At 43.3% G+C, this 13,336-nt stretch overlaps 1 protein-coding gene across 1 annotated transcript; it reads left to right on the top strand.

The window, feature by feature from the left end:
• Positions 1–11,878: 11,878 nt before the first annotated feature.
• Positions 11,879–12,611, top strand: LOC130138937 (uncharacterized). Its single transcript, XM_056314544.1, has 2 exons — positions 11,879–12,376; positions 12,498–12,611. Exons 1-2 carry the CDS (start codon positions 11,879–11,881, stop codon positions 12,609–12,611), a joined length of 612 nt encoding a protein of 203 aa, XP_056170519.1.
• Positions 12,612–13,336: the final 725 nt, after the last annotated feature.

The following is a 13,336-nucleotide window of genomic DNA, read 5'->3' on the forward strand; positions in this document are numbered from 1 at the left end:
GGAAAAGGACTGGACCAATCAGTAGTTCAAGCTCAACCTCACCAATTACTTCCTTTTTCATACCGTCAAAAGCACGAACGGTAGATTTGGATACTAGCATTTTTTCTTCATTTACCCCCAGACGACGAAGGGTAGCAAGTGGACAAATATTTAATGCCGATCCATTGTCAATCAATACTCTTGCCACCATCCTATCACGACACTTTACCGAGATAAGTAGCGCCTTGGTATGGTTGCGACCTTCAACGGGGAAGTCTTCATCGGCAAATGAGATTTGATCTTTCAATAAAATGGACCCTACGAACTCCTCTAGCTGACTATCATCGATATCTTCTGGCACATGCACTTCATTAAGGACTTTCAGTAGTGCATTTTTGTGCTTCTCGGATGTTTTAAAAAGATCCAAAAGAGAGATCTGGGCAGGCATCTTTCTCAATTGGTTCACGACATTAAATTCGCTCGTCTTGACAATTGCCAGGAACTGCTTCGCCTCCTCGTCCGAGACGGCTTTCTTCTCGACTACCCCAACAGGTGCATAGCAACGGCCTGAACGTGTGATGGCGTCAATCTCGTCCGTCTTATAACTCCAAGGGACTGCCTTGGGGTTGTAACTCGGGGTTTTCTCTATTATCAAGTCCTCTTCATCCTCAGGCGGGAGCTCAATCACGATTGGCTCCATGACACCATCGCCGATCTCTAGGGTAGCAAACTCCCTGGCCATAAGGTCGACGACTAGATGCTCGACATCTCCCTCGTCCGGCATCCATAAATCCTCCTCGACAGATAAATCAATTACCACAGGGGTAATCGTGCCAACCATTTCTTCGTTAGGCTCGAGCGGGTCGTCCATACCTCCCCACCCATCGGGAACGACATCCTTGGGATCGATGAAGAAACTAGGTGGCGGTGAATACTTCACAAGATAGTCCAATTTGCCGCTAGGCTGACCCAGTGTGTCAACCACTTCCCCTTTCTTACGAGCGAGTTTTATGAACTCACGATGCACACTGCTAACTTGAAGCCCAAGGTCAGCACGCGAGTTCTCTTCTTCACCGGCGGTTACGATTAGACTCTCCGACACACCCTCGTCGGTCGGCTCATTAGTTTCTACACGCTCAGCGGGCGTGTCCTTTGACTTCTCCTCAGCCGTGATGGTCGTCACATTACCTTCCTTCATACTATATATTACCCCCATGTCCACCATCCGAGCGATACATTTCAACTTTTCTCCCATCGGAATATCCTCCCCATCCTCGAAGTGTCCAGCTGACACTAGTATTTTATAGAGTCTGTGAACATCCACATTAAATGTGTGCTTACTCTCGCCGCCCTTCTCAATAACCACGTTGACATTCTCAGCATGATTAGGCAACGGGTTTTGTTGAACATTAGGGGTCGGATCCTTAAAGGATAAAATGCCTTTGTCGAGCAGATTCTGAATCTTGATCTTAAGAGTGAAGCAGTTGTCCACATCATGACCTTTTTCGCCTCTATGGAACTCACAGGACTTTGACAAATCGAATCCGGGGAATCTTGGAAGATTATCCCGAGGCACTTCTTTAGCTATCATTCCCCTTCTCAACAGCATGGGCAACAACTTGGATAGTGGCCTAGGCAGGGGAGTAAATTGCCTCGGTGCTCTCCTTTTAAATTCAGGATTCTGATATGCCCTCTCTCGAAACACAGAGGGGCCTTGAGAGGATGAGGCAAGGGGCTTCGTCGTGACTGGCGCTTGTACATACGCAATCTCCACATCCTTTTCTTTTCTATTCGGGACCTTCCGACTAGTCCCTTCGTTCAATCTACCATCATGCATGGCCCCCTCTATCCTCTCTCCGACATCTACCAGCTGAGAGAAGGTCAAGCATCCAGAACCCACCAACTTTAAATAAAAATCATTAGGCAAGGCTTTGAGGAAAAGATCCAGTAGCTCCTTTTCACTGAGCGGGGGTCGAACTTGAGCGGCGAGAGTACGCCATCTTTGAGCGAAGGCTCTGAAGGATTCACTTCTTCTCTTTTCAGTTCGAGTCAACACTTCGCGTGTGGGGGCTATCTCGGTATTGTACTTGTATTGCAGGACGAATGCCTCAGCTAACTCCTCCCACTTCTCGAACTTCTCGGGCTCCGACAACACGTACCATTGCAATGCAGGCCCTGTCAGACTCTCTTGGAAAGTCTGAATCATTAATGGGACATTCTGGGCATACCTCGCCATCCTGTTCAAATAGTACTTCAAGTGGATCTTTGGATCTCCAGTTCCATCATACTTAGTGAAATCAGGAATCTTGAACTTCTCAGGAAAGCTCATCTGTGCATATCGAGACAAATCCTCGATCATATGCTCTTCGTATCCTCGTAGCGCACGGAGTTTCTCTTCTATCTTCGCGAACCTTTTGTTGTGTTCTTCCTCCAAACGGGCGGTGACGGCTTCCGAAATGGGGTCTAGTTCAACCACTACGGGTGTAGAACCCAATGCCTCCTCAGTAACATTCCTTCTTGCGGGTCCTTCTACGGGCTCGGGAATAGCTTGAGGTGGGACTTGACCAGCATTCGGCGCTAACGCGGTCCTCATATCATTAGCGAATTGAGTGAGCTGAGCCGCAAGATCATTGATCTTGTCATCGAGAGCAGCGAAACGGGCGTTTTGCTCTTCAATATTCATTTGCGTGGCCCTTGATCGTGTCCGGATTGGCGATTGCCTCGAAGCCGTAGTTTCGGCACCTGTTTTTTTTTTAATAAAATAAAACAAAAAGAATGAAATTAGTACGCGGTGAAGTGACAACACGAAAGTTGCATACCTTTTAATTTTATATTTTCTTACGATGAAACTGAGATAAGAAACTTTTTGCACAAGCTGCATCTCATGTAAACGGTTTCTTATAAAAATTTCACTGTAAGAAATCATACAATTAAAGGGAGTAACACATAGTGATTGATTAAAATGCCCATGTCATGTTCCATTCAACCTACAAAAGAGGGAATTTCACTAATTACATCAAAATTTGTGAAAGGAGATCCCTATACATCCGCTAAATAGTAAAAAGCATACCTAGACATTTGCCCTAAAAGTTCATGAAAAGAAAAAGCAGTATACATCAATTCCAAGATAATTAAAAGAACACCCTAAAAGAAACTAATAGAACATGACTAGTCTTGAATATAGGGCCTCTTCATAGCATGTTGCGGACGCGCTTGTAAGCTTTCTGCCAATGTTCTGCCTCAACCAGGGCTTCGTCCCTTTCTCTTATGATCCGCCCCATTTGAGTCTCCTTGGGGGTTGCAATCACGGGAAATTTTGGGATGGTGACGGCGAGCTCAGGCTCGACACGTCGCGCTATGTATTCCTTCGATGCATGGTGCTCCTTCATGGATCCTTCTAAGTCGGTGGCTCGCTCCACATCCTTCGGTTGGCAGCGGTAAAGTAAATCGATGATTCGTTTCACCTCGTTCTTCAATTCCTCGAGTTGGTCTCCCTTGATAACCCCATTGCGAAAATCGAAACGAAATAAACCCGACTTTAGAGGAGGAGGGGTTTCTTGAAGCACATAGAATTGACGGGCGACTCTTAAAGGATAATAAGAAGTCGATCCCGTCAAACCTAAGAGTGGAATTGAGTCACTATGGCCGCTTGTAAGGCATACTTTAGGAAAATGAACCCAAAGGGCTTGCCAAAGAACTTGTTTAGGTGTAAGATTCTCGAGGAAGTCTACCCAATTACGAAAGGTCCAAGGACGAAGGAATTTTTCTATCTCTTTGAATTGGGTAAGGGGATTTATGTCCTTACTAACATGAGGAATGGCTAAGTTTCCACCGAATTGTTTCAAGTGAGACACAAACCAGACTTGGAGAATACCTAAAGGGGCTCTAAGGGCTACACGCTTGTCCTTCTTGAAACGATTGAGAGAGATGAACATTTCGGCAAGGATCATGTTGGTAAACCCTTTGAGGACGAGGATCCCATCGATAACATGGATGACAGTGGGATCCATTGTTTTTTGAGTGAAGGGAAAGATGACAAACCCGAAGAAGGCTAATAGGAAGACCTTAGCGGATTCGGCTCTAGGACTCGAAAGGAAGCTATGGAATCGTTGTTCAAGGAAAGCTAGTGGGAGACCCTTGGAGTTTCTATTGAGGAGTGTCCTAATTTCGGGCGGCGGGACCCCTAGAATTTGACTCAAACGAGGGACTGGATCCACGCCTAAAGAAGGATCGACGACACTAAGGAAAGGGACATCGCCTATGATGATTTGAATTTCCTCCAAAGTCGGGGTTAATTCGTGACGATCAAACACAAAGGTTGAGGTTTCGGGGTTCCAAAAGTGGGCCAAGGCCTTGATCAATGTCACTTGGGGTTCTATATGTAAGAGAGAAAGGAGGTGGCCGACCTTCTTTTCCACGTAGTTCTTCTTGCTTGGGTCGAGAGCATCCCACATGTCCAACAACACTCGCTTTGGGATCGGGAGGATCCGAAGTTCATCGAGGCCCATGATATCTAAGCCTAGGGGCATTTAAATCAATCACTATTTATTACGAAGTAAATTTAAATTCGCATGAAAAAAAAAAGAAAAAAAAAGGGTTGCGATTATTGAACGCGAAGGAGGTACAAACCTTTACCCAAAAATGGTGGATATGTCAAACACAAAAACAAATCGCATGCCGACTCGTGAAGCTCACTAAAGGTGGGAGTTCTAAAGGCTAAAGGTCCCCATCCCAAATAGATCAAAAGAGTTTTTCCCATTCCGCACTTACGTCGGACAGTCCTCTTTATCACTATTTGAAAATGGGCGGAACCAAAAGGGGATAGCCATGGGTCCTTCCCCGCACGGTTTCCACACTTTTGGCACCTCCTATGGATTTCCTAAGGCGATCGGGGTTTTAGATCGCGGTTTGTGTGTGCAAGGTGTAGTGCTAAAGCAGGTAAAAGCATGCACAACAGTTGATATCAAAACAACACTTCAATTTTCATTCACATATACGTACACCCTTTACACCAACCTGCAAAACAAACATGTCAACAATCAATTCACCCCTTATAACTCCTAACCTACAAAACCATTTAACACAATGTTAGTGGACTTACCTTAGCCTTCACGAAGCGCTGTCACAAGACCACGTTAGTTAACAAACAATCAAGTTATATTAGGCCTAAGTCCTCAAGTCCCCAGCGGAGTCGCCAAGCTGTCGCGACCTCCCTAAACCGGCCCCGCCGCCTAAGGGGTTAGGCTAATGGATTACTAAGTTAAACCTAGCTCGAGCTCTCCCAAGCTCATACCAATTCGCGACTTAAGTTAAAGTTATTAACATGGAAATCAATTTCACCTAGGAGTCGCCACTAATCAGTTTTTGGTGGGTCGATTAGACACCCAAGCAAAGCAGGGGAGAAATGCTTTACTTCTACGAACCAGAGATTCAATGGGTACGGGGACTTGATTACACTAATTGACCAACTAGTGCCCTTTCGGTACCTAATCTTGCTCAATTCACCACCTAACGTGTTCACACTAACTGGGAGTTTAAAAATTCATTCCTAACCAAGCTAAGGGAAGCAACAATCACTACATGAACCTAACATGCATAATCAACCACATGCGAGTTTAAATTAAACATGCAATTCAAAGCGTGCGAATCAAGCGAGGAGCAATCAAACATACGCTAATCACACAAAAAGGGAGAGAAAAGCAATTCTGAAACCCAATTTCCAATTTTTGGATTTTCGAAATTTTTCTATTTTTTTTTTAATTTTCGTTTTTTATTTAAAAAAATAATAATTCCCTAAATCGGCCTATGCTCGGTTTACGTGAACATGAAACAACTCAGAATATGAATATTACGAGAACCGGGCTCAAATCAACCGTTTCAAGATCGAAACTTGGTTTGGGCATTTCGTCGAGCATTTGGTGTGCATTAAAATGCCCCAAATGGCTTCCTCGAGCCATATTCGTGGCCTTCAATCTTACTCCGTGTGTAATATCAAGTGGAACCAAAGTATCAAGGTTATATTATCACATGCAAAGAACAAGATTAGCTAGAAATCACAACCTAAAACGCACGAGAACCAAGTTGGAATCGGCCTCCAATATGTGGGTTCGGGCTGCTTTTGCAAATTTGGGTTTAAACCCAGGTCAAGCAAACCTGTTGCATGCCCAGGTTTAAGCCCCGACACTCATCACGTGCAAGATCTATGGGAAACATCACTTCATCTGAGAGAATATACGTAACATCTACTTTTAAATGAAACAAACATCATGGAGAATGATCAAGCGAACACGTCGAAACAACCCCCCCAAGAAGCATACATGCATGGTTCATAATGACTAGCCATGAATCAATGTGGGTTAGCTTGGCTTTTGACTCAAGTTGCAAGCGATCTCATGGTTCACACGGGGCTTCAAAGACCAAACCAAGTGGATCTCAGCCTAATTTGTACACCCATATAACATTCATCAAGCTCACGAAGGTAGAAAACGCATGCAAAGAGGAGTAGCAAGTCAAACATTTAGGGCTCATGAAGGAGCTTTAACACTTAGAAAAATTCCAGCCTCAGAAATCAGTTCTCTGGGCTGATTTTCTCTTGATTTTTTCATAACTAAAACATATTCAAAATTGAACAAAAATACATGTAGGATACTCACCTTGCTTCCTAGTTTCTCTTTGAAGTATCCCTTGGCCGAGGGAACCAAAAACCTGTCTTCCAAGGGCGCGGGGAACTAGGTTTCTTCAAACTGGAAAATGAGATCTGCAAAGAAGGAACTGACAACGAAGGTTTTTGTTGGTCTCCAAAACCAGAATCAACGACCTCCTTTTCTGACTAATTTGACACTAACCCAAACTAGATGTATTCTAGTTTAATTTTCAAGTCACAGGTATCCTCATATATTCCTCATGTCCCTCAAAAACTCCCACTTTCCCTCACCAGTAACCGTCTGACTTCAACACTTTAGAAGATTTCTGGGTTTCTCTCTTGACCCGAGAATGGGCTGCTTTTCGAGGGGATTTTGGGTGGCTTCCCGACATCCATTTGGGGCGTGCGACCTATGGTTGGAAAGCTCTTTGAATGTAGTTCCACTCTCTAGTTGAAGGTTTTGGCTAATTTTGGCTCGAAGTTCACGAAAATCTCACTTTCCTCTCCAAAAGTCAGTCTGGAACTTTTCTGGGTTTGTTTTTTTTGAGTTGCGTCTGAGGGTGAGTTTTTGGAACGACCGTGAACTCCCTTCCTCTTGTCTCATCCCTTTATTTTTATCCCCCAAAAGAACGTGCTTCAGAGATCCTATCCATCAAATCCAACCCGATTTTTAGCCCGTGATTGCCCACTTACCAAGCCTGCAAACTGAGTCTCTTCACCAACTTTCTGACTCCAAAATCATCATAATTTGCAGCTGTTGAGTGAGCAGGTTTGACTGAGATTATCACGTGTCTTCAGCAGCTTATCCCTGGCAAATTTTTGTCCATTTGCACTCCTAATGATGGTCTCACACCTCGGCCAGAGTTCACGCTGATCGGCTGGCTGAGTAGGATATGGTGGGGCCACAAATTTGGCTACTCAGCAGCCTCGAATTGAGACCAAATCGTGGACCGATTTTTGGAAGCTAATTTAAGTGCTTTAATCCATTCATTTTGTCGGAATTTTTGATCAGTTTGAAAGTTGAAGTATATTAGTTTAAGATGATAATCAGAATTTGCAATTTTCCATGCCCAAGTTTGCAGGAAAGTCCCTCAAAATTAGCCACTTTCTTGTCCGAGAATGCCCGATTTGAGCCAATTTAGTCCTTTTGGCTTGATCTGATCAATTTTACCTTGCCCGTTTTCAATTTCAAGCTTGATTAGGGGTAAAAATGATGATTTAAGGGCTTGGGGGCAAATTTTACAAATTTTGCGATTTGGTCCCCCAACTTTTGGAAATTGTATTTTGGCCCCAACTTGCTGGTTCATTTGCAATTTGATCCCTCAGGTCTCGGTTAGCTACACTCGAATCCTTGGCCCTTGCTCTTCCGTTTTTTTTTTTTTTTTTTTTTTTATAGAATAATTCCAAAATATTTTTGTGGAAAAACAAGCTCCAATTTTTTGAAAATGATTTTTGGGCAAAAAATTTAGGTGTCAACAGGAGAAAGTCCGAAAGCCATTTCTTATGAGATATTCGAAAGTCGGAAACAAAATTTTATTGAAAAAAGCTAGGGGTAAATTTACAAGAAAAGTAAAAAGACAGATTTTATCCCTTGAACGAAAAAGTGGGGCCCTTTCTTCTTCTTTCTTTTTTTTAAAATTTTTTTTTATTTCTTTTAATGTGGCGTGAAGGCTCAGTTTTGACTACTCCTCCCCACTTTCGAACTTCGAAGCCGTTCAGTTCATTTCGAAGCTCCATTTCCCTCCTCTCCAGAACGGCGAAGCGCGGACTGGAGGGCATGGCCGCAGCCTCCGCTGGTGTGTGGGCCCTGATCAACCTCGTGCTGCTGCCATCGGCGGCGGTGCTCCTTCCTGGCGGTGCTGGCGCTGGAGAGGGCCGTCCCACCCATTCGTAGCGCCGGACTGGGCTGGCTCAGGGATCGTGACAGGGCAAGACATCGGGGGATGCAGCGGACTTTCGATGGCGGTGTTGATTATCCGGTCGGAGGCAACTCCGATCCTTCCCTCCTTGGGTACCGAATTCGATTCTCTCAGCGTGCGATCGCATTTTTTGAAATCTCGCTTCAAAATCGCACGTCTTTTGCATGTCCATTTAGGAATTTCGAAGGCAGCTTATGCTTCGTGGGGAGCTAAATTTGTCAAACTAGTGCCGATTAGAGAGGTTGTAGGTTCTTCGTTCCATTTGATTTGACCTCGTGTACCGTGCTGATTGTGTTTCGATTGTGGCTTCTTCTCTGTGGGCTGTATTTTGCGAGAGTTCGATTAGGTACTCCTCCGAGGGAGTTCTATGTACAGATAGATACTGGACGCGACCTTTTATCGTACGTAGATAAAGGTCAATTGCTCTTGATAGAGCTTTGAAATATATTTATCTGTCTGTGTAAATAAACTCAAGAAATTTCACAGGTCATATATGTAATTGTTGTGACACATGCAATATGCAAATAAATGTAATGTAATAAGAATTGCACAATAATTCAAGTCACAATTGATTAAACAAAAGAACGGGGTATTATTGATATAGACTGGCCAAATTTAGTTCACTTGCAAACATGGTGCCAACGAAATTAGGGTCAAAGACTCTAGTCACACCAAAAAAAATGCGATAATTTCAGTGGTAGACCTAAAACTGTAATATTCGGGTATTTGGAAAAAAAAAAAAAAAATCAAAAAAAAAAAAATCAAAAAGTCAAAAAGTCAAAAGTTGCTACAGTAACACTCTGATTTTCTCATTTAAGCCGAGAGCTGGCTCGGCCGAGACAGAGAGAAAGGAGAAGAAAGAAAAAGAGAGAAAGGGAAAGGAAAGGAAGAAGAAGAAAAAGGAAAGGCTCACGTCATCGGAGTCTCGCCAGCTCGGATCAACTTCGTATTTCAACGTTCGGTAAGCACTCGCGCCCTTCGTTCGTTTGATCGGAGAAGTTTTCCGATTTAGGGTTTAAATTCGGAATTTTGGGAAATTCAAGCGGCGAAGTCCGATTTTTGAGTCGTAGGGCTGCGTATTTTTATAGAATTGGTAGTTTACAGTATTGTGGAGCCGTGGGATTTTACGAAACCTGATTTGGACTTACGGTTTACCGGATATGAATTTTTGAAGTTAGCCGCGCAAGTGAACAGTGCGCGACCAGCAGGCTTTAGGCCGATTTTCGTCGGTTTTTGGCTCGATTTCGAGATGGCCAAGTTGGGGTTATTGTAGTGCTATGAATGGGCTTTCTATTGACTATAAGCTCGGTTGAATCGGGGTTCGGTGGAGGAATTTATGGTGCGATCAAGTTTCGCGTTCAAACTCCGCGTTGCGAACGGTTTGGATAATCGCTTTGGAAAAGCGATTTGTGGGCGCCTTTGAGTTGTCTTGTTAACGTTTAAGCATCGTTTAGCCGTTTCGTAGTTTTTTTTTTTACTTGGTTTTGATGTCGATTCTCATTTAATTGTTAGGATTACGAGATCGTCGGTTCGAGTGAGCGTGGTTATTTGATATTTGGGGATTCCAGGTGAGTGGTGCTATCTCTTCTTTGAGTTTGTAAACTCATATTTCGAAAGCGATATGAATCGGATATGTTATGAATTAAATAGCATTGTTATTGCATAAAAGCTCGGATCGAGCATTTACTACCTCTTGATTATTTGAAATGGCATGGTAAGGCATTTCTGAAAAAGGCTTATATATCGATTATCGTGAAATGGATTATGAAATGATTTGGGAAAACTATTGTGATTTATGAAATGGATTATGCAAAGGTTTTGGAACCATATTATGGTTTATGAATGATTTGAGAAATGGTATGAGAAAATAGCGGATGGGCTATGTTGTGAAAAGTTAATTGTTTGGTTTATAAGATTGATTTGTAGATTGGATTTCTGGTATTGGAAAATGATTGTTTGATGCTCAATATCGCTGTGAGCCCATTGAGGGGCTTGAGGGTATGCATACCGGGTTTAGGATATCCTTCTGGGCCGAGCCACCGGCTTTGTAGGTGGAGACCTTGCCAAGGGGGGAATCTTGGTAGCCTTGTCACAAGGCTTTGTGTCGTGACCATAGTTAGATATTGAGCAATAGATTGGTCGATGGAATGAACCATCGACGTTTGATATAATATGAGATTCATCAATGGAATAGACCATTGATGTATGATTTGAGATTAGTCAATGGAATGGACCATTGACGTGGTTTGTATAGAGATTGATCAATGGACTTGACCATTGATAGTTTGAATTGTGATGGTGGATTTAAATGTATATTTGTGACTTGTACAAAGTTTTGATGAAATGAAATAACTCTTATGTGATTCTATATGTATTTTAAACCTTGGGTTTGACTTCTGAAGTTCTGGTATTGCTTTGTACACATGCATAGTGATTGCTCGATCTATTTAGAAGAGATGTATTATTCACTGAGCTGTGGTTGCTCATCCCTCTCTTTCCCAATCTTTTCAGGTTCCTCGACTAGCGGCCGTTAGTACGAGAGCGCTATCGCGGGGACGTTTGGGAGTTAGATTTTTGGGTATGATTTTTGGAGTTGTTTGTAAGGTTGTTGATAGTTCGTCGGGTTGGCTGAGTTCTTGATGTACATGTTCTTTTGGTGGATTATAGAAACTCTGATGATGTAACCAACCCGTTGGTTTATCTGATATATATGTGGTTTGAGATATATATGTTGATAACAGGTTGTTGGTTATTGTCGTGGCTGTGTCCTTCGTGTGGAAGGATGGCCGTGTCATCCCCCTTTTCTAGTTGTTTTTGGGGTGTGACATCTTTTGGTATCAGAGCTTAAGTTGTGATCTATTTGGGTGTAGATTTTTTGGGGACGTTGTGAGATTGTGTGATAGTTTTAGCGTGTTATCTTCTAGGTGCTAAGGTTTTGTTACGTTTTGGATTCAGGTTATCATGCGTTCTGACTCAGAAACACTTTCCTCGCTTCGTAAGAACAGTAAAGGCAAGCGAGTCACTACCCCCGATACCAGAGATATGCCTCAAGGTTCTCGAGGCCCGGCTTCAAAAAGGAGATTAGAGGATCGATTTGAAAGAAGCCCCGACTCACAATATGCAAGTGATGATCTTCCTGAGCCTACCATCCAAGGCAATTTATCTGAGGCTTGTCAAGTAGTGCTTAACTTTCATCGTCAATTGAAAGATATAGGTGGGAGTGGAACCGCTATGACCGAAGGTGAGAGAGAATATCTGATTTTGATTCGGAAAAGCCAAACCACCTACTTATGATGGGACATCGGATCCTCTATTGGCCGAACGTTGGATTAGAAGAATGGAGGGGATCTTTAGAACCGATAGAGTTCCCAATGATCGGAAGGTTGACTTTGCCACCCAATGTTTGGAGGGCGAAGCAGAGTATTGGTGGGAAGGGACTAGACTCGCCCTGGGAGGCGAAGATACGACAATTTCTTGGGAAGATTTTACAAAAGCCTTCAATACTCAATTCTTCCCGAGGTCATTCCAAGCGAAGATGAGGGATGACTTCATACACATATCTCAGAGTGACTCTACAGTGATGGACTATGCAGGCCGCTTCAACCAGTTAAGCAGGTTTGCGAAACATTATGTGGATGATGAAGAACTTAAAGCTGAACATTTCCAAAGAGGCCTTCGGCTTAATATACGTTCTAAGCTTGCACCTCTTGAACTGGCCACATACAAGGATGTCTTGGAACGAGCGATCAAGGTGGAACGGTACAAATTAGAGCGTGACACACAGGGTGTTCATCAACAAAAGAGGCCCAAGTTTACTGAGTTTCAAGGAAGTCGTGTAAGTGGCAGTATTAATCGAAGAAGCAATAACCTACCAGGGAAGTTTAGAGCCCAGAATACTCGCAGCCCGTGTACTACATGTGGAGGGTATCATGGCGGTGAGTGTCGCTGGAAAATAGGAGTGTGCTTCTTATGCGGGAAAGCGGGACACATACGGCGTGATTGTCCTACACAGAGGAATTCTACACCTGATAATAGAACATGTCATCTATGTGGACAACGAGGACACCTAGCACATCGTTGTTTCATGCGAAGGAATGCTCCTTCAGTTGATAAGCCCCAAGAGAACCCGCAAAGACAGAGGACAAGTGGGAAAGTTTTTGCGATGACAAAGGAGGATGCGGCGGCATCTAACGCAGTTGTTGCAGGTAATATTTCTATTGCCTCGCAATGTGCTTATGCGTTGTTTGATTCCGGTGCTACGCATTCCTTTGTTTCTACTGAATTTGCAAAGAAGCTTGATGTGTTGCCTGAGCCTCTTGAATATGAATTGCGTGTCGATACTCCTACTGGTGATTTCTTGGTTGCTGATCATGTGTTCAAGGGATGTGCGCTCCAAATTAATAATGTTGAAATGCCTGTGGATCTAGTGGAGTTAAATGTTCGAGATTTCGATATTATTATAGGGATGGATTGGTTATCCACATACCGTGCTACTGTTGATTGTTTTTCAAAGAAAGTGATCTTTAGACTTCCGTGTCAACCCGAATTCTCTTTTTCGGGAAGTTGTAAAGACAATTTTCCAAGGTTGATATCGGCTTTGCAAGCAAAGAAACTTTTGAAAAAGGGTTGTAGTGGTTATTTGGCTTGTGTAAAAGACACAAGCAAGGTTGTAGCGAAGTTGGAAGATGTTCCAGTTGTCAGAGAATTTCCCAATGTATTTCCCGAGGATTTACCAGGTTTGCCTCTTGATAGAGAAATTGAGTTCTGTATTGAATTGATGCCCGTTACGGCACCT

This window comes from Syzygium oleosum, unplaced genomic scaffold (assembly GCF_021117445.2).
Source record: "Syzygium oleosum isolate NSW1041296 unplaced genomic scaffold, Sole_v2.1 Sole_v2.09, whole genome shotgun sequence".
NCBI classification, from domain to species: domain Eukaryota; kingdom Viridiplantae; phylum Streptophyta; class Magnoliopsida; order Myrtales; family Myrtaceae; genus Syzygium; species Syzygium oleosum.

What these genes read in the sequence shown, in the direction of transcription:
- LOC130138937 (XM_056314544.1), top strand. Translation starts at nt 11,879, where the DNA reads ATGGAGGGGATCTTTAGAACCGATAGAGTTCCCAATGATCGGAAGGTT. An exon ending in CTGAGTTTCAAGGAAGTCGT is followed by an intron (nt 12,377 to 12,497) that starts GTAAGTGGCAGT and finishes GCTGGAAAATAG; the next exon opens with GAGTGTGCTTCTTATGCGGG.